This window comes from Pecten maximus, chromosome 11 (assembly GCF_902652985.1).
Source record: "Pecten maximus chromosome 11, xPecMax1.1, whole genome shotgun sequence".
Classification (NCBI taxonomy): Eukaryota; Metazoa; Mollusca; class Bivalvia; order Pectinida; family Pectinidae; genus Pecten; species Pecten maximus.
Genome location: NC_047025.1, coordinates 27,529,907 through 27,557,157, shown reverse-complemented (window position 1 = coordinate 27,557,157; position 27,251 = coordinate 27,529,907). Strand labels below are relative to the sequence as shown.

The 27,251-nt window shown below is 34.6% G+C and overlaps 1 protein-coding gene and 1 long non-coding RNA gene across 2 annotated transcripts; both read right to left on the bottom strand.

The window, feature by feature from the left end:
- Positions 1-723: 723 nt before the first annotated feature.
- LOC117338367 (kynurenine formamidase-like) lies at positions 724-15,022 on the bottom strand. The gene is made up of 12 exons (XM_033899696.1): positions 14,915-15,022; positions 13,681-13,727; positions 11,252-11,345; positions 10,928-11,032; positions 10,559-10,607; positions 9,645-9,730; positions 8,941-9,019; positions 8,149-8,252; positions 7,335-7,413; positions 6,870-7,005; positions 3,872-3,964; positions 724-1,066 (listed from the first exon to the last, which is right to left on the bottom strand). Exons 2-12 carry the CDS (start codon positions 13,723-13,725, stop codon positions 1,040-1,042), a joined length of 897 nt encoding a protein of 298 aa, XP_033755587.1. The 5' UTR covers positions 13,726-13,727; positions 14,915-15,022; the 3' UTR covers positions 724-1,039.
- A 10,665-nt stretch (positions 15,023-25,687) lies between these two features.
- Positions 25,688-27,156, bottom strand: LOC117337689. Its single transcript, XR_004534899.1, has 3 exons — positions 27,035-27,156; positions 26,554-26,794; positions 25,688-25,817 (listed from the first exon to the last, which is right to left on the bottom strand). It is a non-coding gene; the product is annotated as an uncharacterized LOC117337689 (long non-coding RNA).
- Between the last annotated feature and the right edge of the window lie 95 nt (positions 27,157-27,251).

Below are 27,251 nucleotides of genomic sequence, written 5' to 3'. Positions count from 1 at the left end.
ATTTTTCACGAGTGCGCAGCACGAGTGAAAAATATCAAAATATTAGCCACACGAGTGAAATATATTTGGTATTACTGAAGACACTGTTAGATATTCTGTTTATTACATTTTTTATCAACGAAAACCCTACCCCGTATGCTAACTAGGCCTACAGCGATAATTTGTAAACAAACAAAGTAGTTTCCCCTGTCCAGGTGCTGACATATATGTCGGGCTTTCTGATTGGTCAATTATTTTGGTATTTTCTAATCATTAATTTGATTGGTCAAATCAGCAAAAGTGATATTTTACTAGTGAAAAATATCACTTTTATAGAATGAATAATTTTTGATATTTCACTGGTAAAAATGTAATAAATATATATATTGGATATATTTACAGACGAGGTGAGTAAACGTGATCTGTTTGCTAAGTTAGGTAAGGTAGTGCCTACCTACCAAGTTCTAGATCTTCGAGCGGAATGGGCAGAGCTAAATCCCGAAGGAAATTTCTAACATTGATAAAGATGATTTTAGTGTAATTCAAAATAGTTCGATAAAACTACCCCCATTTAAAAGTCAAAACATTACTGTCGTTAACTGACTTGACGATCTTTATGTATGTATCGGTATTATCACAATTATCCTGGACGACACGAAACCTTCATAATAATCCACAAATTTCAAAACATTTCTCCAGTTTCATTTCATTGGACGACAGAACAAAATGAATGGGAAAACATGGTTGATTAATCTTATGTTCGTTTTAATGATATTTTATTATTATTCTATTCTTCGTCAAAACAAAATTCAATGAGACGAGAAGAACATTTGTCTACGTGTATATAATACTCTCCTTATTTTGATGTGTAAAAATGTTAAAATCTACTGGATTCATGCTATTTTCGCATTCACAATTTGCTGCACTTGTCTTACACATTCTTCTCCTGTAGGGTATTTTTCATTTTTGAAATACAGATGACATAGCAAGTCAATTTTCTGTGTCCCTATCAATGATATTGAACGCTCAATGTAACTATTATAAGCCTCTGGTATCACTTTTAAATCAGCATCATGTTGGCAATTTCCTGAAACAGACGAAAAACTAAGATATAAAATAAACTTAATCATTCACGTTTACGTAGAACAATACTGTTATACTTTATAACTATTTAGATACTATATATATAACAATGACTGATTCTGATAGACTGAAAACAACAATAGGCTGTTATGTACGACGGCCCATATACGCCTGGGCAATATACACATAAGCAATTGATGTTTGTCCGAGGTTTCCAGAAAAATGTGGTCAAAAAACTGCATATGCAGTTGTTTTTTGCCAAGTGTCGGACACATTTCATCGTCAGATTTTGCTTTGCTTTTTGTTTATTTCGACAACGCAGTGTTGGCCCATAACCGCCTTGGCACATTTCGAGCTTTGCTCAGGTAATTAACATACCATTTGATAACTTCCAACTACCTGATGGGGCACAGGTGGCCCATTGAGACAGCCCACTTGACCTTGTAAGCTTAGGTGTAATGTGTGGGTAAAACCATAAGGTACAAAGGTTAAGGGAAGGAGACATGCATATAGCCGGATGATATGAACATAGGCCTGAAAAGATTGTTACACATACAATGTATATGTAATCCTGTCTTCTGAAATCGCAATTGATATACATGATATAGAACATTAACACAGTTAACGTTTGAATTAAAATATTATTTCAGAATTTTAGTCTACATACATAAATAGTTTTGTGTGTAAGAACAAGTTTAACAAACATTTTAGCATAAGCTATATATTCAAAATGTGGTCAAAAAGATCTTATACATGTACATACATTTTGAATGTTTGTCACGCCAGTAAGGCCTTTCACAAAATAATAGAATACCGAGAAAAAAACGCGCGTCTTTTGTTCGGACTCAAAGCGCAGAAAAGTAATATATCTAATATGTGGGAGGGGCGAAACAATTACAAATTGCATTCATGATCGCAATGGGCCACCTGTGCTTCATCAGGCAGTCGGGAGTTATCAAATGGTATGTTAATTACCTGAGCAAAGCTCGAAATGTGCCAAGGCGGTTATGGGCCAACACTGCGTTGTCGAAATAAACAAAAAGCAAAGCAAAATCTGACGATGAAATGTGTCCGACACTTGGCAAAAAACAACTGCATATGCAGTTTTTTGACCACATTTTTCTGGAAACCTCGGACAAACATCAATTGCTTATGTGTATATTGTCCAGGCGTATATGGGCCGTCGTAGTTATGTGTTTTACAATACCAAAATTTATATACTTTACACACTTATCACCCTCCAAAAGTTCGAGTAGGTAATTATTTTGTTCTAATTTAAAGCGAATACCTGGGTAGAGTACTTACATCACGACGAGATTCTATCGTAATCCGACGCCATATTTGATATGTGACTTTCTGCCTTAAAACGATCGTCAATAGCACTCAGTCATTATTATTTCCTTTCCTATCATTACATGGGGGCATTTTTGTTATTTTTTTTTTTTAGACAAACAGTGTATTCGCTATCGGCGCTATATCATCTTTAATAGTATCTCGACTTATCAACACACAGACACGATTAGGCTACAAAACAAACAAACAAACAAAAACAAAAAAAATCAAAGCGATTATGATAAATGTTTTTTTTAGTGTGATGTTTAGATTTTTAAATCATTTTAACGTCATTACCACACAATACAATGTATACACAGCGGGCTGAAGTTAGCAGCGGAGATTCGAATAACGAATCCGCCAGCAGCGGATTGGGGATTCAGTTTTTTTTTTATGTTTAAATGATATTTCTTTTTATTGACATTTTGACGTTTGGATTCAAATAACAAATCCGCTGCAGCAGTGGATTGGGGATTCAGTTACATCTAAGTATTTTTCTTATAATATGTGATTTGGGATTGAGTTCCATACATGTTCAATTGATATTTTTCCTTTTAATATATGATTGGAGATTCGAATTACAGCAGATTAGTTTAACAATATTATCCTATTTGTTGCATAAATATAATAACCAGGAGTATTTTACTGATAGAACTTTAAATTCCGTATACATGTTTGCATTCCAATCAAACCTTCAGCTATATCGAAATGATACTCTGGTCTTTATATATTTGTACCATAGAATGCTGGCGAAGAAACATAGAACTTCGTCTACTTGTAAAGAGACGATAAACCTCCCACAAGAAAGAAACTCTTGGCAGCAGATTCGAACTAGAATCCCATTATTGTTGATAAGTAATTATATCATTGAAATACCCGCAAATTACCATTTTCGTAATTTGTGATAAAATACGTCAATTAAACATCAAGAACTGAATCCACAATACGCTATTGGCAGCAAATTCGTTATTCGAATCACAAAATCAAAATGTAAAATCGAATCTCCAATAATAGTTTACCAGAAAAATACCAATTAAACATAAGTAATTGAATCCCCAATCTGCTGCTGGCAGCGGATTCGTTATTTGCAGCGGATTCGTTATTTCAATATCAACATCAAAATATCAATTAAAGGAAATATCAATTAAACATAAGGAACTGAATCCCCAATCTGCTGCTGGCAGTGGATTCGTTATTGACAGCGGATTCGTTATTCAAATCCCCAATCGAATCCACAATAATACATTATAAGAAAAATTACTAATATGTAACAAAATCCCCAATCCACTGCTGCAGCGGATTTGTTATTTGAATCCAATCGTCAAAATGTCAATAAAAAGAAATATCATTTAAACATAAAAAAAAAACCTGAATCCCCAATCCACTGCTGGCAGCGGATTCGTTATTCCAATCCCCAATAACGAATAACGAATCCGCTGCTAACTTCAGCCCGCTTGTATACACAATGTATTCATACCTTGTACTCTGACCAGGAGTTTTGATTGATTTGGAAATGGTCGTATTCCTCAAAGTCCTTTACTAGTACGGTCACACCTCTTTTCTTCAGTGCCTGTCAAAAGGTATGAATTGTTTTGTACATGTATGTTAATATCAATGAAATTCGTTTGGTTAAATCTCGTATGCAAAAATAACATTATCATCTTATTTGAGCGGCAACCTTTGTCTACAGGTAAGTAATTAAGATGGTTTCAATATAGAATAATACACAGGATTATAAGTACAAACAAATATCTACATATGATAAACCTAAAGGACTCTCCATTATGTACTTTTTGTAACCGTCATACAGAAACTATAGTCCACATTTTTTGGGAATGCAGACTAGTAGCAATCTTCTGGGAAGATTTCAAAGTATGGCTATATGATGATACTTTAACTAATTTACAATTACATGTTACGGATGTAATCTAGGGAAAGTTACATAAAGATCAAGAAGTCAAATATCTCAATACGTTAGTATTAATAGCAAAATTCCATATTTATAAACAAAAAATTAAAAATTGTCTCCCCTGTATTAATGGATTCATAAAAGAACTAGATTTGTATCTAAAAACAGAAGAGGTAATTTACAAAAACAACATGGAGTATGATAGTTTTGTGAAAAAATGGTCTATATAAGTGAATAATTTTTCAGATCTTCTTCACACATATCATAACATGTACTTAAAAGTAAGTCAAAAGTTTTTCTTTTTTTATACCTTTAAACACAATATATTAAAATGAGAGAAAGCGTGAGTGGAAGGTTGTTTGTTTGTTTGTCTCTGTATTCCAAAAAAAAACCAACCAATCCTTTTTTTCTTTTTTTCTATTCATCACTTAATACGTATTGTACATCTTACTGCTGTAATGATATGTCTGTATTATTATACCATGTAATATAATGTACCTGTATGTATACTATATGTAAAAGGATGAATAAAAAAGATTTCAAAAAAAAAAAAAAATGAACAAAATATATGATGACTTATTATTCAACTCATAATGAATGACAGGAAGTCGACTACATTGGTTTAAGTTACTTTGTAATTTGGTATTGGACGGCCGTATATTGTCCACCCTGCGGTACTCTTGTTAGGAAAAATACTCGATCCCCACAGGAAGTATGATATCGTTGTATCCTTGAGTAGGTTGCATGTTCCTAGAGTCAGTATACATGTAGTGTGTTATGGGTTGGACATGATGTATTCTTTGAAGTAATATTCAAGCAATATAACAGTGTAAATGAATGAGGAAACAGAAATTCACACCCACAACCAGCAGTGTATACATACACACCCACAACAAGCAGTGTATACACGCGTTTGTCACTACTTATGCTAGTCCTCCAAAATGAAGACTGACCTACAAAAAAGGGCATTTCATGTTCTATCAAACTGTTTGCTAACATACACGCTTGTCTTACAACTAGATTGAATTGGTATATGGCTAGTTGAAATAGTTATGAAAATCTGAGCAATTAGTTTTTGTGTTGAGGTTTCTTGGATTAATATAGTTACCAAATTATGTTGTTCCATGTATGGACGACATTGTATACAATCGAATTTCCGTAATGGTAATACCAGGAAGAATTAAAACACAAGGGTTCGAGAGATAAAGGTTAGTGAAGAACATTGGGAACTCTTATACCTCATCATCTCATTGGGAGGTACATTGTATGCTATTTTGTTATGAGAACAAGTATGAAGTTACAATTGTTTGTGCTTGGTTGCATTCATTGTCATCACCACAGATCACAGTTTGAGAACATCCTATTGTTTGAGTTTGACCTATATTTTACAGGGATTTTGTCATCGGTGAGGTAGAAAACGTTTACATTTAAGAAATACATATTATTATATCCACGTAAGGTTTTAGGAGTACTTTTGTAAATCAATACTTTGTTAATACTTCGCCCTCGTTTTAACGACTTTGTATTGAAAAAACAATAGAGAATACCGACATAACAACGAAATCAAAATTCTAAATAAAAAACAATAGAGAATACCGACATAATAACAAAACCATAATTCTAACTAAAACAATAGAGAATACCGACATAATAACGAAACCATAATTCTAACTAAAACAATAGAGAATACCGACATAATAACGAAAATATAATTCTAACTAAAAACAATAGAGAATACCGACATAATAACGAAACCATACAAGGGTTGATTGATAAAGTTGTGAGCCTCATATTGAAGGACATATTGTATCATTTTTCAACATAATCCCCTTCAGTATCTATACATTTTTGCCAGCGGTGTTTGAGGGCCTCATTGCCACTTTTATAGAACTCCTTTTCTTGGCTGTTCAGAAAGTCATCCACTGCATGTTAGGGTTAGGGTGCCTTGAATAGCTGTTTTCAGTTTTGGAAATAGATGAAAGTCTGATGGAGCGAGATCAGGTGAATAAGGCGGATGCTCAATCAATTCAAAGCCGCAATCGTGAATTACAGCCATGACAATGACAGACTCTTTCACCCTAACCCTAACCGATTTTGCCAATTTAGCAAAAGCCGCTTGTCTTGTTTATCAACCTAACCAAATGAGATCAGTCCTTGAGTACACGGCCCTATATAGTCAGAGAATAGTAGGAGTTAAAAAGAACATCATTGGATACCTCCTTCAATACGAGGCTCACAACATATCGATCAACCCTCGTAATTCTAACTGAAAATCGATTGAAAAGGGGCAAAATATGAAACAACTGTAGAGTTGCATGGATACACTTGAATGGATACACTTGAAAAATTACAAGGGTAATAAGACCACGTGTTCCTGAAGGGTAAGTGTCTCATGCTTCACTGACCACATCCGTCATACAAATATAGGCCAAATCGAGGGTTGTTACATTCTCACAATAAGAACTAGGGTAGTGACCACGGAACCACTGGTATATCAACAAGCGCATAGTACGTCTGACGTCATTGATGTTTTATAGACCGTTATGTCATGTCTTCATCTAGTTACCTCAGCGAACTGACAACTTTGTTGTCTGAATGATGGCGTGTCCCTCCCACCCATCACCACCATCAAGGTCCTATGTCTACTCAGGGAGGCTATCGTATCCACGTTTCTGCAGGGACTACACTCCCAGGCCACCTCACTACAAAACAAGAACCGTTTAATTCAAAACCTTTGTGTGTGTATTCCTTAAAATAGGCAGTATGGAAGATACTGATTAGTGTTATAGTTTCATTAAAAAAAATTAAGTTAGTTTTACCACAAATTTTATCAAGATTTTGAAACTGTTTTTAGCCACCTTTTGAGTAACTTGGCCCTGGTCGATATATCAAAATCTTGACTTTCACATAGCCATGTGTTAGACAATGAGAATTGAGGAAAATCGGCCCATATCTAATACATAGTACGACGAGCACGCTAAAGAAAATCACTGCATTCGATATCCAAACGATTGTGAAGGGGCGTCTTTACCTTGTTAGACTGAGCGGGTCGCCAATGTAAGTATCTACTAATGGGCGAAGGTCGAACACACCCGCTACCAGTACTGCACCTGTTAGATTGTACAAAGTACACGTTATCAGCACACTTAGATTTGCATAAAGTTATAAATAATATCTTTCGAATAATCTATGCAAAAACTGCATCTCATACAGCTGTGTAGTCCTTTAAAGACTCTTCAGTGATACAAGGTACACCAAACAATTGTTTCGTTCTTCTACGACTTCTCAGTAGTGCTAGGGACATCATAAAGTTGTGTCGTCCATCTAGGACACTTAAGTGATACTAAGGATATCACACAGTTGTTTCATCTTTGTAAGTCTCTTCAGTGATACCAGTGACATCAAACATAATGATACAAAAACGACCCATTTTATTGGCATAAACATGAAAAAAGGATTGGACATCAGGCAGAGCCTATTGAAGTCCTCCAGAATTTATTATTGATTTTTTTTTAGATATTGGATACATTTAAACTAAATGAGGCACTGCGGACAGTTTGAAGAAGCTCAGTACTCCAGAGCAGTAGTGGAGACTCGGTACTCCGGAAAGGTTATATTCAGGAATGGCTATATTCCGGAAAGGTTACTAGTATATTCAGGAATGGTTATATTCCGGAAAGGTTATATTAAGGAATGGTAAGCAAATTCTCTATAACGTGTGCCTTTGAGGGTTTCAATGTTAGGTGACTGGCTTTTTTATTCATACATGCATACCAATAATAAATACTTATGAAAACAACTCTAACATTTAGAAAAATGAAGCAAAACAGACTCAACAATTATACCTTTGATTAAGTCATTGGATACACCAGATTCCTTTGTCCAGTCAACACCCAACATCATAGCAGCAAGATGTCCTCCGGCACAGTGACCCCCCACATACACAGACCTGACAAAGGTAGGATAGAGGTTAGGTATTGTCCTTGGTCACCTGGCCAGTCACAAACTTATGTCAACTAATAGGCTTGTAAATCTAGGAAATCCTGATGTGACATTGACCTCAATTATAGCCTTCATATCAGAAGACTCAAAAACAAATCAAACTTCAAAAGTTACCGACCTTATTGGAAACTAGTGGTCGGTGTGAGGAGAACAACTATCATATCTTTAACAGTATTTTAATATTTTTTGATTTAAAATCGCATTAACATGAGAAATTTAGAACAAATTAATAACATGAACACTTAAATGTGGGATAATGCGTTAATTTTGAAAACGTCTTTGATATTTTGATGTGTCGCAAACCTTTAGGCCTAACCAATTGAGTTATTTGACGAGTTTTATATATTACATATTACATTAAGCTATTAGTTTCTGTGAAGTACATATAACTTACATATTGTATAATACACATTGCATTGTTCTGGTAACGAAAAACTAAACAATTCATATGAGATAAAAAGAACAAAATTACTTTTGTTAACATCCTTCTTCAAAACAAACAGACAACGGACAAATTTTCTTGACTATATCAAATATAACAGAAATAAATATACAGTAAATTGATCGCAGTGATCTTTTAGAAAATCTAATATTTTCCAGCTCTTTTGTCCATTGGTACTACAGATATGACCTACCGTGTTCCACGATTACTGGCCCACTTCAAAATGAATGACATGGCGTTCTTCACCTCCGTTACAATCTCTGGCATGTCCACTTTAATGAAATTCAAGATTTTGTTTTGTTTTTGATACTACAAAACTAAATAGAGATTGATACAAATGAAGAAAGGATTTACAATACTTTTGACTGATAAATCATATTCCAATAGATTTATTATGAAAACATTCCCATGCTCATGCATGAAATCTGTGCTTAGCCCAACTTCCCTATAAACTCATTTAAATAATGATTTGCAATTAAAATGAAAACTTTGAGCATCGAAAGTAATCAAAAGATATTAATTCAGATATCAGATTGATCATAAAAACTATAAGAGTCTGACCAAAAAATGTGTATTTGAGCATGAGTATGGTTTCGTGAATACAGACCCTAGTCTTATTCGCTTGGTACGTTTTCAAATGATTTACTGCTAAACCTATCCAAGTAGCTTTATGTGGAGTTGTCAATGAAACAGAATACGCTAAACGTCTCGGAACTCATGGTCTTATTAACTTTTTAGATTAAAAGTCGCAGTATAAGTCTATATTTTGTTTATGTTTCGCCATTGTTTGGTGGATTGTAAGTTATAACTATTACGCTTTTATTTGTATATCGGTATTGTCTTGTTGTTTATTAGTGAAATTCGTCACTAATGAAAGTTACCTGTAGCTACACATACCTTCTGGTGCTCTATGATATCCAATTGGAATCACAATGATTCCACTGTTCATCAGAGGAGGGGCCATAAAACTTGACATCTCCCTCCTGAAGAGTAAAATCACAACGAAAAATAATGCTGTCGGCTAGTGAAGCTAGATATTGAATTATAGACGCTCACTACTTTTTTTTTAAAGCGCTTATTCCACAAAGGTGATTTGCAATAATGAACGAAATGAGCAAATGTTTCAATAAATGTTTGATTATACACAAGTACTGCCCATATTCCTATGATACCGTACTATGTACTAAATGATACCATAGTTTATTACACTCTATGGTAATATGTAGTACCATATATTATTACGTACTCGCAAAAATACAATATAAAAATGTGTTTTTGTTTTACCACATTTTTCTTTTTGTCGATTCTGCCTATTTGTTTGTTAACCTCTAGATATCAGCTGACAGCCTATAATTTTGTCATATAGTATGGTGGACTATGGACTAATGAGTGGTTGACTGATTCCCTACAATGTACTTGGATGTGATACACTGAGAAAATGTCAACAGACGTTTGAGATACTGGGGACCATGTCTCGTATTTCCTAGGGTAAATACAGGGTTACCAGTCGGTCATATCTGGCTGAAGAAAAATAGAAATGATCGTTCGAGAGTGAAATAAAACAAAAACATACGGTACATATCCAACGAATGGCCCATGATAAAATACTTCAAAAAAGTTACACATACATATTTTAAATATCTAATAATTGGAAAAGCAATTTTTACGCGAATGATAACAAGTAAATTATGTACATTCACATACCATTTCATGAATTAACAGTCAGATGTTTCATCCAGACTTTAACCTTTATATTTTCAATTTTTGATTTCCCACAAAATAGGAAATTATTACATAATGACTGTTCATACCCGAGCATGGCCCAGTCTCCTCCGTGTATGTAACAAAAGACTGGAGCATCTGTTTGGTCAACAACATATGATAAATATCAGAAAAAGCCTTCCTTATCAAATTAATAAATTGGTCATTTTTACAAGTAAACTCTTACAACATGATCTCTCAATAATATTTTCAAGACTCTCCATTACTAAATCATTGCTGTAGTTTCACACTTTTATATATATATATATATATATAATTTTCAGTTTTTTCATACTTTGAAAATGTCGTTGTTTAATGATGAATTTTCAAAAGGGGGCTTAATTTTTTTTTTCGAGAGATGAAAAGCAAGCGGAGAATAAAAAAGCGTCTTTTTCAGTATAGAACTGAAACTCACATACTTTTTGGTAAGGTTTGCCCACCGAAAATGTCTATTTTCTCAAGAGGTTTTTCACCATATGATATATCCAGTACACACTCCAAGGTTTGTTTGGCTTCTTCGCTTTCTGTTTAGACAAAGCAAAGGAGATATTTTGTAAAGTTTCTTATCATGTCATGTAGTGCTAATTGTTTATGGTATTTCATAGAGGCACATTTAAACTGGAAAATTTGTTTTGACTACAGTATTTTATGGAATGACGTTAACTTTTCATGTATAAAGCAGATTAAATTATGGTCATTCTGGCCCACCCCTTATTATAAACCTTAGAATAAAATGACGTCACCTTTTGTTAGTATATCGATGTGGTTCTGTATGAGCGCTGCTCGTGGGCTGATTCTGGTGTACCATTGTGACGGGGAATATTGTAACTCACGCTCCTGTATGACAAAATAAACATCCAGACACAATGACGCATGTCATATACATTTATTGAAGTGTGGTTAGGAACCTTAATGGATGCTATAACTCACGCTCATGAGTTACATTAAAGATTCAGACACTGTGACGTATGTCATACCTTTGAATATTTGCTTGCGCACTGAAGTAACACACCCTCCCGATAGAATACTGTAGCGCACCCTCCCCACATATAGTACTATAACCCACCATCTCCACAGAATACTGTAACACACCCTACCATCAGAATACTGTAACCCGCCATCTCCACAGAATACTGTAACACACCCCACCATCAGAATACTGTAACCCACCATCTCCACATAATACTGTAACACATTCCACCATCAGAATACTGTAACCCACCATCTCCACAGAATACTGTAACACATTCTACCATCAGAATACTGTAACACACCATACCATCAGAATACTGTAACACACCCTACCATCAGAATACTGTAACCCACCATCTCCACAGAATACTGTAACACACCCTACCCTCAGAATACTGTAACCCACCATCTCCACAGAATACTGTAACACACCCTACCATCAGAATACTGTAACCCACCATCTCCACAGAATACTGTAACACATTCTACCATCAGAATACTGTAACCCACCATCTCCACAGAATACTGTAACACACCCTACCATCAGAATACTGTAACCCACCATCTCCACAGAATACTGTAACACACCCTACCATCAGAATACTGTAACCCACCATCTCCACAGAATACTGTAACACACCCTACCCTCAGAATACTGTAACTCACCCTCTCCACAGAATACTGTAACACACCCTACCATCAGAATACTGTAACCCACCATCTCCACAGAATACTGTAACACACCCTACCATCAGAATACTGTAACCCACCATCTCCACAGAATACTGTAACACACCCTTCCACCAGAATACTGTAACCCACCATTTCCACAGAATACTGTAACATACCCTACCCTCAGAATACTGTAACCCACCTTCACCATAGAATAATGTAACACACGCTCCACAAACAATACTGTAATATATATCACTAGAAAATACTGTAACGCATAATCCACACACCCTGTAACACACCCTCTCCTCAAAATACTGTTACACACCCTCTCCATAAAATGCTGTTACCCACCCTCTCCGTAAACCACTGTAACACACCCTCTCCAAAAAACATTATTACACACCCTCTCCACAATATACTGTAACACACCCTTTTCATAAAACACTGTAACATATCCTCTTCACAGAATACTGTAACACGCCCCTTCCACAGAACACTGTAACACACCCTCCCCACAAAATACTGTAAAACACCTTTCTATGGAAAGCCAACTTAACATTTATTCAAGGAGCAATGTCGATTCTGTATTTTATCGAATTATATGAGATATCTTATATAATTATATAAGATATCTCATATAGTATATGAGATATCTTATATATTAAATAAGATATCTCATATAGCATATGAGATATCTTATATATTATATAAGATATCTTATAAATATGCGATATAAGATATCTTATAATATATAAGATATCTTATATCGCATATAAGATATCTCATTTAATTTTCTATATAAGATATCTTATATATTATATAAGATATCTCATATGTTATATAAGATATCTTATATAATTTAAATATCGTTGCTATATAAGATATCTTATATAGGAACGAGATTTCTAGGCAATAAACCAAGAAACTAATGTCTCCCTTGAACAGAACACGTGGTCCAATGGCACTATGGCGGAGAAGGATAGATTATTCGATTATTTGAAAAGGCCGAACATTTTCTTTTACATGGCAACGGTTTATCAGAACATATACTAGGCTATATAGATGATTCTAAAGCAGCACTAAATGTATTAAAAGATCATCATGGTTTGTCCAGCCTCGTGTCCGACCAAAATCCGGACGGGGAGACTTCATTTCGTCGTTTTGTTATATAAGATATCTTATATAGGAACGAGATCTTTGATTATATAAGATATCTTCTATAGAAAATTAAATGATATATCTCATATACTATATGAGATATCTTATATATTAATTAAGTTATCTTATATAGAATCTGATTTAATTTCTATATAAGATATCTCATATCGTATATGAGATATCTTATATAATATATACGATATCTTATATAGTATATAAGATATATCATATGCTATATAAGATATCTGATATATTTTTTCTGAAATACAAGATCGACATTGCTCCTTGAATAAATGTTAAGTTGACTTGCCATACCTTTCCATAGTATCTTGCCCTCCGACCAAGCAGTTGAATGCTTCAATATTACCTTTCTTGTCTGCTGCAAAAAAGATTCGTCCCATTCGGATGCCATGTCTGCAGAGTATAATAATAAATATTATAGAAATTCAGTATACTACTACTCCGGGTATAATAACATATATAGAAATGCAGTATACTACTACCCCGGGTATTATAAATATATTATAGAAATGCAGTATACTACTACCCCGGGTATTATAAAATATATTATAGAAATGCAGTATACTACTACCCCGGGTATTATAAAATATATTATAGAAATGCAGTATACTACTACCCAGGGTATTATGAAATATATTATAGAAATGCAGTATAATACTACCCAGGGTATTATATAATATGTTATAGAATAGCAGTATAATACTACCCTGGATGATCATATTTACCACAAAGATCTCAAATATGATATACCCATCTCATAAATCAATGAATTAATAAGTTATCTGTAAATCAAGACCGAGATTTAGTGAGAAAGATACCAGGTATGCGATACATTCCTAAACAATCCAGACAGCTATTATTAATGATTTTCAAACAATAATCATAAAGGATATAATGGCTTTGCTGCCGTACACAGGCAATATTCCTTCACGTGAAATTTTTCACGTGAATTTCACGTGAAAAGGGCAAAAAAGTGAAATTCACATGAAATTTTTCACGTGAAATTCACATGAAAAAATTCACGTGAAATTAATGTGAATTTCACGTGAATTTTTTTCACGTGAATTTCACTTGAAAAATTTCACGTGAATTTCACGTGAAAAAAATATTCACGTGAATTTCACATGAAAAAATTCATGTGAATTTCACGTGAAAAAAGTTCACGTGAAATTCACGTGAAGAAATATTGCCTGTGTAGAATCCACAGTATTAAAAATAACCCCTACATGCAAACTGATAGAAAATGAATGAACTTTTTGTTTTAATAAATCGAGTCTCTTTTATAAAACCAAAACACCAATAAGTAAAACAAAATAGTTTTAGCCGTTAATTGTATGTACTCTTCTACATGCATTTGAATCACAACGCAAGGAAAAGGAAAGGAACATGTCATGGAAGTAGCTAACAGAGCTAAGACAAGATGTTGAGTATTTATCTGATTTTTACGATGGAGTAAAATGTGTGGTAATTGGTATATTTACAAGTAATAAAAACCCCTGTTCCTTTTAGTAACATACAACGAGATTAAAATAAACCCTACTAAAACCAATTTTTCTTCTCTCTTTGGATCGAAAACCTACCTTTTTGTCTGTTTACTTTGGACTGCTGACGTGAAACAGACTGATACCTTGTGTGGTGTCAGTCTTGAGCCTCGATACAAGATCTCATGTCTACTGGCTATAAAGGACGTAGTCACAAGTCCACATAAGATATGCTTCCAGTTGAATGCTGATTGTGTTTGTGTGTATAAAAAAAGATGACCCACTTGGCCATCCCACCGTAGACTGGATATACAGGTATTCATAGACTATTCACTAACCTGTAGACCCTTTATATATTCGCAGATGATGTTGTATTTATTTTTCATTTCTCGAAATACACTAGTCTGTCAGTTGACCTATTTGATGTACAATCAATGTAAATTATGCACTGTGATTGAATTTGATGCCTTTATTTATTTATTTTTGTTGTTGTTGTTGTTGTTTTTTTATGATTCCATTAATTCTTATTTAAGATTAGCATGTATCACCATGGTATTGCAAGCTACCTAGAACTGTATGATAACGGTACAGTATATTCGAAGATATGTTCTGTCCTCTATATTCTTCAATATAATGAGTTGAATGGTACAAAGGTTTTCATTCTGCTGCTTGATTTAATTGATTGGTAGATTTTCAATGCCTGTTTTAAGTATTATCACTTTATGTATAACTCAATGCTCTTGACTAAGAAACTACTTCGCCATGGTTTCTACCAGTGAGTCTTCAATCTATGCTGGGTCAGTTTAATACCGTCAAACTCGTGATTTCTAGCTGATACACCACGGCCGCCTATTTTGTGAGAAACAATGTGTCATCCCTCGGAATCGCCATTATCATTTCAGGTAATTATCCTATTATTGGTATAAATCTGTGTCAATTATCGCTTGACGTTATTATAGTGTTATAAATCAATAAGTTCTTTTAAACATCATTTGTGTCTCAAATTTTGTTTTACATCGTGGTATATATTCATATTTGATATTTGTTTTCTTTTGAATTATTGTTTTTATCTCCCTCGCCATATACGACATTAATCCTGATAATATTAAGTGTATCGTTGTAAAAAATCAACCTTGAGGTAACTTAAGCTTGTTACGATAAGATATATCTCTGAATGATCTCTGTATTCGTTAAATCAGAGTTCACAGTCGCATTAAGCGTTGATAACTTTATACATATTTGATACTACGAAAGCCGGTTGGGACTTTTGTAAACATTATTATTATCTTTCTTTTTTTCATTTTTTTTTTACGACAATTTTACAATTTGAACATGACTAACTAGCACCCTCACTCTCATTGGAATTCTACTCAATTATTATTAACATATAATTTAATTAGATAAATCACTATAAATATATACAATATGGGGACATTGGGGTCCTCCCTTTTTTACACACTGACATATTTGGTCGGGTTATATATATATTTTTTAAATGACCTTTGTTAACATAATGATGTTAGTACTATTTCTTTTACATGCGTAATCATTAATGTTTTTCCAAAAATAATCAAAATAGCTAGAGACCACGAAAGTACCCGTGAACAATTATGTTTACTGTATACTTTCACTGTTGTCGTGGTTGCTTTAGAACAACGAATATAAATACAACGAATATTGTTACTGAAGTAGTATATTATTGTTGCATGGGCCTACCACGAATGCTTGTACCCACGAAATAATTTAAAAGCTCCAAACCACAAAAGAAAATACACAGAAACATCTCATACAATACTGTATACAGTGAGTAAACATAAACTTAAGTCGTCTTAGCAAATATAGCTATGAGGAAACGAGTAAAAGCTGTATTTTTGAGGCTGTGTGAAGTTAGCTCAACATACGACATACGACATACGACATTCAAAACTTCATATCTTGTGTTTTTACCAGCCAACGAGGTAACTTTTGAATGTTCAGCGGCTGAACATACGACATACGACATTCAGATTTTGAATGTTCAGCCGCTCAACATACGACATACGACATTCAAAACTTCATATCTTGTGTTTTTACCAGCCAACGAGGTAACTTTTGAATGTTCAGCCGCTGAACATACGACATACGACATTCAGATTTTGAATGTTCAGCCGCTCAACATACGACATACGACATTCAAAACTTCATATCTTTTGTTTTTACCAGCCAACAAGGTAACTTTTGAATGTTCAGCGGCTGAACATACGACATATGACATTCAGATTTTGAATGTTCAGCCGCTCAACATACGACATACGACATTCAAAACTTCATATCTTGTGTTTTTACCAGCCAACGAGGTAACTTTTGAATGTTCAGCGGCTGAACATACGACATACGACATTCAGATTTTGAATGTTCAGCCGCTCAACATACGACATACGACATTCAAAACTTCATATCTTGTGTTTTTACCAGCCAACGAGGTAACTTTTGAATGTTCAGCCGCTGAACATACGACATACGACATTCAGATTTTGAATGTTCAGCCGCTCAACATACGACATACGACATTCAAAACTGCATATCTTGTGTTTTTACCAGCCAACGAGGTAACTTTTGAATGTTCAGCGGCTGAACATACGACATACGACATTCAGATTTTGAATGTTCAGCCGCTCAACATACGACATACGACATTCAAAACTTCATATCTTGTGTTTTTACCAGCCAACGAGGGAACTTTTGAATGTTCAGCCGCTGAACATACGACATACGACATTCAGATTTTGATTTTGAATGTTCAGCGGCTCGACATACGACATACGACATTCAAATTTTGAATGTTCAGCCGCTGAACATACGACATACGACATTCAGATTTTGAATGTTCAGCGGCTGAACATACGACATACGATATTCAAATTTTGAATGTTATGAAGGTGTTATCCAAGTTTCATACCAATGTTAAAAATGAGGCATTAAAGAGGTTTTTAAAATTTAACGTTTACGAACCGTGCAACTATAACGTACGAAGGACGACTTCTTTAGGGTAACCTGATCATTTTAGACTGGTGACTTTGGAACACATATTTATTATTATTTCCGTGGGCATTTAGGAAATGTGATAAATGTTTGATTTAGATATGCATTGATCAGACTATTTTACACACGTTTAAATCATGTCAACAAATATATATATATACCATGGGAAATCAATAAAGGAATTCACAAAATAAACCCAAACAGTGAGCATATGACTTTTTAACTATTGTTGTCATTGCTTAAAACAAATTGACCACTTCCACATTCTAATGACAGTACGGTCAGATGTGAAGCTATTTTGACTCTCTCAGTTTATTTTTAAATGAAAATATCTTACACATGGTCCTAATAATAAACTTTTGGCATTAATAGTTTGAAATGCTCAGTTTAACGGTAACAGCAATTATGTAAACTTCACCAAATGGAAACAACATGCTCTTGTATTTGCCGATTAATACAAGTATGAAATAAATCCAAAGTCATTTCAGAAGAGCAAAAACATGGATATCCATGCATAGAGAGTAACATAAACAAATCACTTTAGTTCATGACATGCATCCGCAACATCACCCACGATTCATGAAAATGAAAAGAGTGGTTCTTAATATTGTTTCCCAAGGAAGACATGCGGCGGAAACCAAATGTCCACATCTCGTGGAAGAGGTTAAAGCTGTTCAATCAATCCATGTTTTTTTAGAATTTCCATGCACTTTTGAAGATAGGTTTTGATATTCAAACTGTTGAAAGTGTAGAGGCATGCTTACATGAAGGCTAAACGGAGTTTTTTTCAGCTTTAAGACTTTACCTGCAACGTTTAAGTGACCCCTTGGCATCAAAATAAACATAAAGGTTATCTTCATCAGAGAGTGTTTTGGCATATATAGGTATCACTTTCTCGGCGTCGGCGGTGTCGGCGGGGTCGCCCGTACAATGGTTTCCGTGCAGTAACTTGAGTTCCCCTTGGGCCAATCAACCTAAAACTTCATACAGTGCTTCCTTATCAAAAGTGCTTGCTTGGGATTCCTTTTCATGTTCAAAGGTCAAAGGTCAAGGTCACTGTTACTATTAATAGAATGTTGGTTTCTATGCAATAACTCAAGTTCCCTTGGGCCAATCAAACTCAAACTTTGTATAGTGCTTCTTCATTAAAACTGGTTCCTTGGGATTGCTTTTTAGATTTGAAGGTCAAAGGTCAAGGTCACTGATGCTATAAATAGATAACCCGAGTTTTCCTTAGCCAATTAGGCTCAAACTTCATACAGTGCTTCCTTACCAAAAGTGCTTGCTTAGCTTGCTTTTCAGGTTCAAAGGTGCGAGGTCACTGTTACTATAAATAGAAAATATGTTTGCTTGCGATAATTTGAGATCTCTTGGGCCAATCAAACGCAAAGTCACTGTTACTACTGAATAGCTTTCATTTGGTTATGGAGATTGGAATGCACTAGATTTAGTGGAAAAAATATGTTTCTCTTTATGTCACATACCTGTTAATATCATGTTTCTGTCTGACAAATGCGACATGATATAAAGAGTAAAGAGGAATGCACTGTTTCATTTGTGAGTTCGTTCATTGCATGGAAATCCATCTCGCAAATCATGCATATTCGGTTGGAATAGATACAATAAATATCCAAGCTGAAGCTCTACCGGAATATTTGAATGAGGCTTCTCCTTTTTCCACGATATCGGAAATACTTTTCTCGACATCGTTAGATTTGGTGCATACGAGGGATGATTGATATGTTGTGAGCCTCGTATTGAAGGAGGTTCTCAAGGATGGTCGTTTTAAGTCCTACTCTTCTCTGGCTATATAGGGCCGTGTACCAAAGGACTGGTTTCATTTGGTAAGTTTATAATGACAAGGTAGCACTTTAAAGTAAACAAGACAATCGGCTTTTGCAAAATGAACAACACCAGTGAAAAAGCAGTGATCCTTTATTTGCATCAACAAGAGGCCAATGGGCCTTAACGGTCATCTGACTCTAAAGACCCTTATACAATTGTAGTACACATACTCTATAGCAAGTATAGTGGCACTGTTGACAATATCCAGCTCAATGGCACCCATGGAACTGGAGAAGAAGTTTAAAATGTGTTTTTCAAGTTGGCTGCCATGATGGCCATCTTCGATTTCTGATCGACCCAAAAATAACAAAACTAGCTCAGGATTATCTCAAGATCTTTTCAGGCAAGTTTCAGCTAAATCTAAATGTTGGAATTTGAGAAGAAGTTTGAAATGAGAAAAATTTACGCACACCGAACGGCGCACAGCGGACGACGACGGACGAAGCACGATGAGTAAAGGTCATCCTGGCCTTCGGGTCAGATGACCTAAAAAGTGTAACACCTAAGGATATCCATAATGATATGGTAGCAACACTAGGGAAAGATGCCCCCTACAGTGAAAAGGTACATTCGATTCTGACCGTGGATCTTGCAACGAGAAAGTGTTCGGCCGAATGGGTATAAAGACGTTTGACAGTTGATCAGAAGCACACCAGGCGAACATTATCTTGTTCTAATTTTAAAGGTGCTACACCTCCGACAGATAGTATTTTTATCAATTAAAAACACGAATAGACTCGTATGTATTTTCCTTCAGGAATAAAAGTTACGCACTTGACATTATTACCACCCTCGGGAAGTTTCATCTTCTTATTTATCTTTAAAATTAAAAAAAGAAATAAAATAATTAATTGCGTCCCGAAGAAATTCCATTTCGCTCCGCCTCCATATTGAATGAAATACTGATAGCGCATGCGCTGAAAACAGAAAGGAGCAACCACATGGCGAAGCGAGGAAGGCAACATATGTTAGCCTAACATCTCCAGAAAGAAGGAAGCATAAATTAGATTATGAAAAGAGAACGAAGAAAGGGAAGGATTTCAATCGGAGACTGCACAGACCTGTGGAATTATAAACAATGGAATTGGAACTCATGCGGAAATGACACAGTTGAGTTTTTGTTGAAGAGGCAAGTGTGTAACGTACACTCATACGTAGTGTAATGTTCGGTCTGTTGTCATCTTTAGTGAAAACTGTATTAAAGCATATGATGCGATTGAATCAACGGCTAGGATTTCTTTTGTGATATGTAGTGATTGCAGAATCACTACTTATAGTTCGCCATCTTTTAAAAACTTGTTGATAAATCACACCTGTATCAACCCAGCGAATTTGGGCCGAGGGGGTAAAGCTAAAAAGGCGTTTCGGTTCGTGGGCGACGACAGGCACAGGATCGTGATTTTTCCCAACGGATAATATTGAAATGTTTATTTTGTTTTTATTTGCTATTTGCATTAAAACCGCGCAATTAAAAGTTGTAATTAAGTTAGGCAACAGGCAATATATATAGTTGTCTTCTGTATGTAAATCTCTTCCCAGAATGCACTGCGATCAAGGTCAAGTGTATGCAAAGTAGAATCGAATCTTCTTGGCTTCATTACGACAATAGCTGACCTTATTTATAGGTCTAAAATAGGCATACATATATGGACTAAATGTCATTTATTGTCAAAATAATAACAATTTATTAAACTCTGTTGGAAGTGTGGCATCTTGAACTTTTTTGAGGAAGCTCCTGCCAACTTTCTTAACAAAGAAAACGGACGGGAAAAGAAACGGACGACAGACGCCGCGCCATGGCATAAGCTCACTGGACCTTTGGTCCAGGTGAGCTAAAAATTGATCGCAGTGTTTGAATACTAATATAATGTATGAAAATGACAATGTAACAGTCGTTTTTTTTTTTATAATGCATGACAGTTCAGCAATCGTAATAACAGGGTATGAGGGTAAAATTCGTTATTATTATACCTTTCCTTATCTTACACTATATAAGAAATGCTATTTGAACCATATCCTCCAAAAATGCTATTAACCAGGTTAATAGTCAAAAGTGCTATTTACCCGGAATGAGCGCATTAAGATTTTCGCGTTTTTTTTTTCTTTTTTCTTCGTTCATTCTGATTGGACAATGCATACGCGTTCTCGACACCAAGACGAAGCAGAAAGTAATCGTTTAAGGAAATGATACAGGAACATTTCGGAAAATGAAAATAATGAAAAAGTGTTATTTCCCTTACACACATACAATAGCTGTATATTATAGAATATGACAATGTAACAGTCTTTATCACACCTTTGCCTCTGATATGATACATTTTGACAATGTGATACTAGTGTTGCCCGTGTTGTCATATCATTGCCCGTTTTTACACTAACCCGGGCTGATAACTTGATATCAGCCCGGGTTGATATCACGTCATCTGGGTTCTTCACTTCGGACTGTTACCAAGTTACTTCACAGCATGATGAAAACTATGACCCTGAAGACCAAGATCTTATTCTGGCTTCACAGGACATTGAATATGCTTTGCAAATGATTAAAGCTCATGAGACAGCAAACACTAACAATGTTTTGGTTCCCTTTACCGAAGCTTTTTCAAATGTAAACCAAAATTCTATGCAACAAACTCTTTCTGGACAAAATGGTTACAGCTTCGGTTCTACAGCTGTCTCGATTCTAGCAGGAACCAGCATTTCATGGCAAAAAACTTTCTTTTTTTTCAACAAAACTCAAGAGAGAGAGTTCAAGTCATCGATTCAGAGAGTGACTAATTCTTATGTATCTTAAGACAGACTATATTCTTATTCTTATATTGACACAGGACTCGTCACCTAGCACCACTTTTGTTAAAATATTAATTTATTTTTGCGCCAATGACTATTGTTTTACTTTTACTAAAGTTGTTGAATTGTTCGATTAATTTCTTTTTGTTTTTCTGTTTTGTTTTCCAAAGGTGTAATAAAAAGGTTATGATATGACAATTTCGATAGCACACCCTTTATCAGCCCGATACCCAGATATCAGCCCTTGCTCTAATTATCATCGTGTATGAGAGTGTGGCGGTCGTTATTGTATTTTATGACGGTGTAAAATTATGTGTCGTTAAAATAAATAACGTCGTTTATTAATGACGTCGTACTGCCGAGGCTTGTCTGCTGATCTAAAAAAAAATAAAAATAATGTGTAGTCGCAAAGGGGCAAAATGTAAAGTTGTGATCGCATAACATTACTCGATGTGCGATGTGCGCACGATGTCTGCACGATGCGTGAAATGTGCGACTCGGATAGTCACGGCAGATGTGCGCACGCCGGGAAATTGGAAAAGGTTATGTGTGCAATATAATGTAGATTCAGGAATTGATTATTTTATAGTGTACATGTACAATGTTCGGAAAGATTGTTACAGATACAGATATGAAAAGGCAATTATTTTACTATGACAGCTTATTACTTTTATTTTTGGAACAATAATTATTTAAATCCATTGAAAGAGCAAATTTTACGATTTGCCAGAACGTCGTCAAAGGCACCAACGATACAGTTAGCCTGTTGTCGATCGCGAACTTGAATAATGATATTTAATTGTAAAACGCCATGAATCCTAAGAAATCAGCAATAAATATACGAAACACAGATAAAAATGATAGACTTTGTTAAATGGTTATAACAATAACATTCATTTTGAATGTTTTCATTAAAATAAAATAATCATTTATACCAGGTAGGTCTCAGTTACATAGCATTATAAAAAATCACGGCCCAAAATATCATAATAAAACCATTATACAACAAACACATGGAATTTAAACATATTAACAATTTGAATGAAACCAATATAGTCCTGACAAATGAACATAATTACTTACTAGAGTCCAAGATCAAAAGTATACATGATGATAATACTGCGGTAAGAATCTCTCAATCATGTACATCATGTACACCGAAAGTATACGTATGATTTTGGTAGCACTGTACAGTAAAAATGCCCAATTCTGAAAAATATGGCACATGTCTTAGATATGTAAACATTGCCAGTTAACCCTACATATAACCTCTAATAAAGTATAGATATTTGTAATCTGTACACCATTTGCAATTTGGATACATCTCTGAAGGATACATGTAAGTAAACTGATATTTTCTGTGATTTTTAGAGCTGTGAATACCATGGTAACAGCTTAAGAAATGCTCAAAAATTGCAAAATATTATTATATTTGACCCAAAATGACACAATTCTCTACACAATTTTTTTCTGAAACCTATTTCAAATTAAATATCTCTATCCCATAGACAGAATTAATCTTGTTTTGACATATATTGTAAATTAAGTTTTCCCGCTATCTCACCTTTTCTGTGGGCTTCCATTTTTCGCTGTTAATAGGACGTAAAACAAAAACAAACCAATCCATTTTTCGCTGTAGGCAAAACTAAATTTCCTGTGTAAACACACTTTCGGAAAATCCGGAAATTTAAAATCCGGAACCAGTTTATTAATTTTTGTTTTAACAAATGCGAAGCCTGTATGTACTACTTCATACTGAATATACCAATTATAGTGTACATTTATTTTTTCATTTTTTATGCATATCATAATACAGGAGTTATTTGCTTAACAAAAAAATTGCCCATGGCCAGGCTGTCCTACTGTAGTGTGCTACATGTACATATTATGTACCTTAATCAATATTGAAATGATATATGCTTGTAATTATGTAAAACGAAACTTCTCGAGAACTTTTTTCATAGAAATCTTACCAAAATCTTTCAAAGTGATATAAACAATGTATCAAATATAAAATTATGATAAAATTGAGATAAAATCATGCTTGAGTTATGTAATATATGTTATAGAATGATATAACATGTCGAATATCAATTGATTGATCATTAAATCGACCTTTTTAATGAAAAACAAAACAATTTTAAAATCGAAATCAGAATATCGTACAGTATGTTGAGCGACTGAACATTCAAAATCTGAATGTCGTATGTCGTATGTTCAGCCGCTGAACATTCAAAATTTGAATGTCTTATGTCGTATGTCGAGCCGCTGAACATTCAAAAACAAAATCTGAATGTCGTATATCGTATGTTGAGCGGCTGAACATTCAAAATCTGAATGTCGTAGGTCGTATGTTCAGCGGCTGAACATTCAAAAGTTACCTCGTTGGCTGGTAAAAACACAAGATATGAAGTTTTGAATGTCGTATGTCGTATGTTGAGCGGCTGAACATTTAAAATCTGAATGTCGTATGTCGTATGTTCAGCGGCTGAACATTCAAAATTTGAATGTCGTATGTCGTATGTCGAGCCGCTGAATATTCAAAATCAAAATCTGAATGTCGTATGTCGTATGTTGAGCGGCTGAACATTCAAAATCTGAATGTCGTATGTCGTATGTTCAGCGGCTGAACATTCAAAAGTTACCTCGTTGGCTGGTAAAAACACAAGATATGAAGTTTTGAATGTCGTATGTCGTATGTTGAGCGGCTGAACATTCAAAATCTGAATGTCGTATGTCGTATGTTCAGCCGCTGAACATTCAAAAGTTACCTCATTGGCTGGTAAAAACACAAGATATGAAGTTTTGAATGTCGTATGTCGTATGTTGAGCCGGTGAACATTCAAAATCTGAATGTCGTATGTCGTATGTTCAGCGGCTGAACATTCAAAAGTTACCTCGTTGGCTGGTAAAAACACAAGATATGAAGTTTTGAATGTCGTATGTCGTATGTCGTATGTTGAGCTAACTTCACACAGCCTATTTTTGACTTGTTTTCTATCTTTGTCCTGCTGTTTCAAATCCATCATGTGTTGTATGTAAGATGTATTTATAGCGGGTAAAGTCTATGTCATACCTGTAACATGTTTCCATTAAGTGATGCCTGATATTATGTGGAGGCAATATTATTGACAACATAGGGAAATGTAGAGTAAATTCATAATGGCATATTTCTTCTTGCACTTCACCACATATATTGAAAAAAGACACAACAGCAGGTTAAAATGCTATATTTATTGGTTAGAAAAGTCTGAATAGAGTGACGAAGCAGTGCGGTGAATAGTTATGAGCTATCTATGAGTTGGTGGACAATCGGGTTTGGGTCTGATTTCGGCTGTCTTCACAGGACCTGTAAATAAGAGAACAATATCAGTAAAATATTTACAACATTCTGTGAAATATTTAGAACATTCACTGAAATATTCACAACATTCTGGCACATTTTTGCGTTGATATTCAAATTCCGAAATTGGAGAAATATATGTAGATATGAGAAAAAATAATAAGATATTTGAAACCAATCTTAAGAAACTCAGAACAATATAATTTGTTTTCGATTTTATAATGTATTGATAAAATATATGATATATACACGACAAATGATTTGTAGACAAAATGTTATTTTCACTCAAAATAGATCGTATAGGGGCAAAACCTGAATAAAGGAATTATATACTTGTAAAACTAAAAGGATTTTTGTTCATTCTGTTATGTTTGAATATCTATATGAGATATCGATGCCATAAATTTTAAACTTTTTATGATACATAATGGGTTTTTGCAACTGATTTTCCCTTTATAGATTGATAACAATTTAACGGAGAAAGAATAGCGATACGACAAGCTATTAATTTACTTAAATATATACCCTAGGGACACCCTGAAATAACAATAGCGAAATACTCAGGCAGAGGGTGGTACAAAAGACACGCGAATGGTACATAGAAATATGAATCTAGAGATAGACAGTAAAATGTAATAATAAACAAAAAGTTAAGAGAAATTATTTCCATACAAAAATTAAATGCCATCCAAATATGATTTTCAATTATCAAAGTATTAACACTCATGTCAGTATAACATACCATAGCGAACTCAAGACCACGGTAATCTTGAGGAGATGATGCAGGTTCGCTAACACTCTCCATGGTACTTTCCTCACTCTCACGTGCTATTCCTAGATTTTTCTCCGAGCCGACGATGTCTTGGCTGACCTCTGTTTCACTTCGCAACTTTTCAGCAATTTCTCGGATCAATGACATCATGGAACTTTGTCCTCTCTTCAGACTTCTGCGTTGGAATGGACTTTGGCCAACATAATTACCCCTGAAGATTTAGATGAAATATTATTGTTAACGAGACCAAATTGTACATATTATCTCAACGAAGAGACACAAAAACAACACGGAATACCAAAATAGCTTCTACTCAAAACGTTGTTATATATTATATACAGGTAAATCGCTTCATAAAATGTAAAACATATTCTATAGAAAGAATACAATATTGAACGAAATAGATAAAGACATGTCATTTTTTATATTTCATATGAAATGCTTTTCTTACCCTGGCCCGTACTGACACACAACCAATGTTGCGTTATTGACAACTTTTCCGTTCACGTTAATGGAGGCGCAGTTTTGAGTAGCACATCCTACTGCCGTGGACGTAGACCACACTACCTGGTAATTAGCACATAACAGTCAGCGTCTGAGTGCTACCCTGGCTTACAATGATCTATGTGCTTAATCTAATGCTACATTTGTCCAACTCATTTCTACCA

Bases quoted from the DNA above. Each gene is read 5' to 3' on its own strand.
- LOC117338367 (XM_033899696.1), bottom strand. From the start codon at position 13,725: ATGGCATCCGAATGGGACGAATCTTTTTTGCAGCAGACAAGAAAG. The intron at 7,006-7,334 runs GTAAAGACGCCC...CTTGTTTTGTAG, and splicing joins GACCCGCTCAGTCTAACAAG to TGAGGTGGCCTGGGAGTGTA. The intron at 3,965-6,869 runs GTAACTAGATGA...ACCTTTTGACAG, and splicing joins AAAGTTGTCAGTTCGCTGAG to GCACTGAAGAAAAGAGGTGT.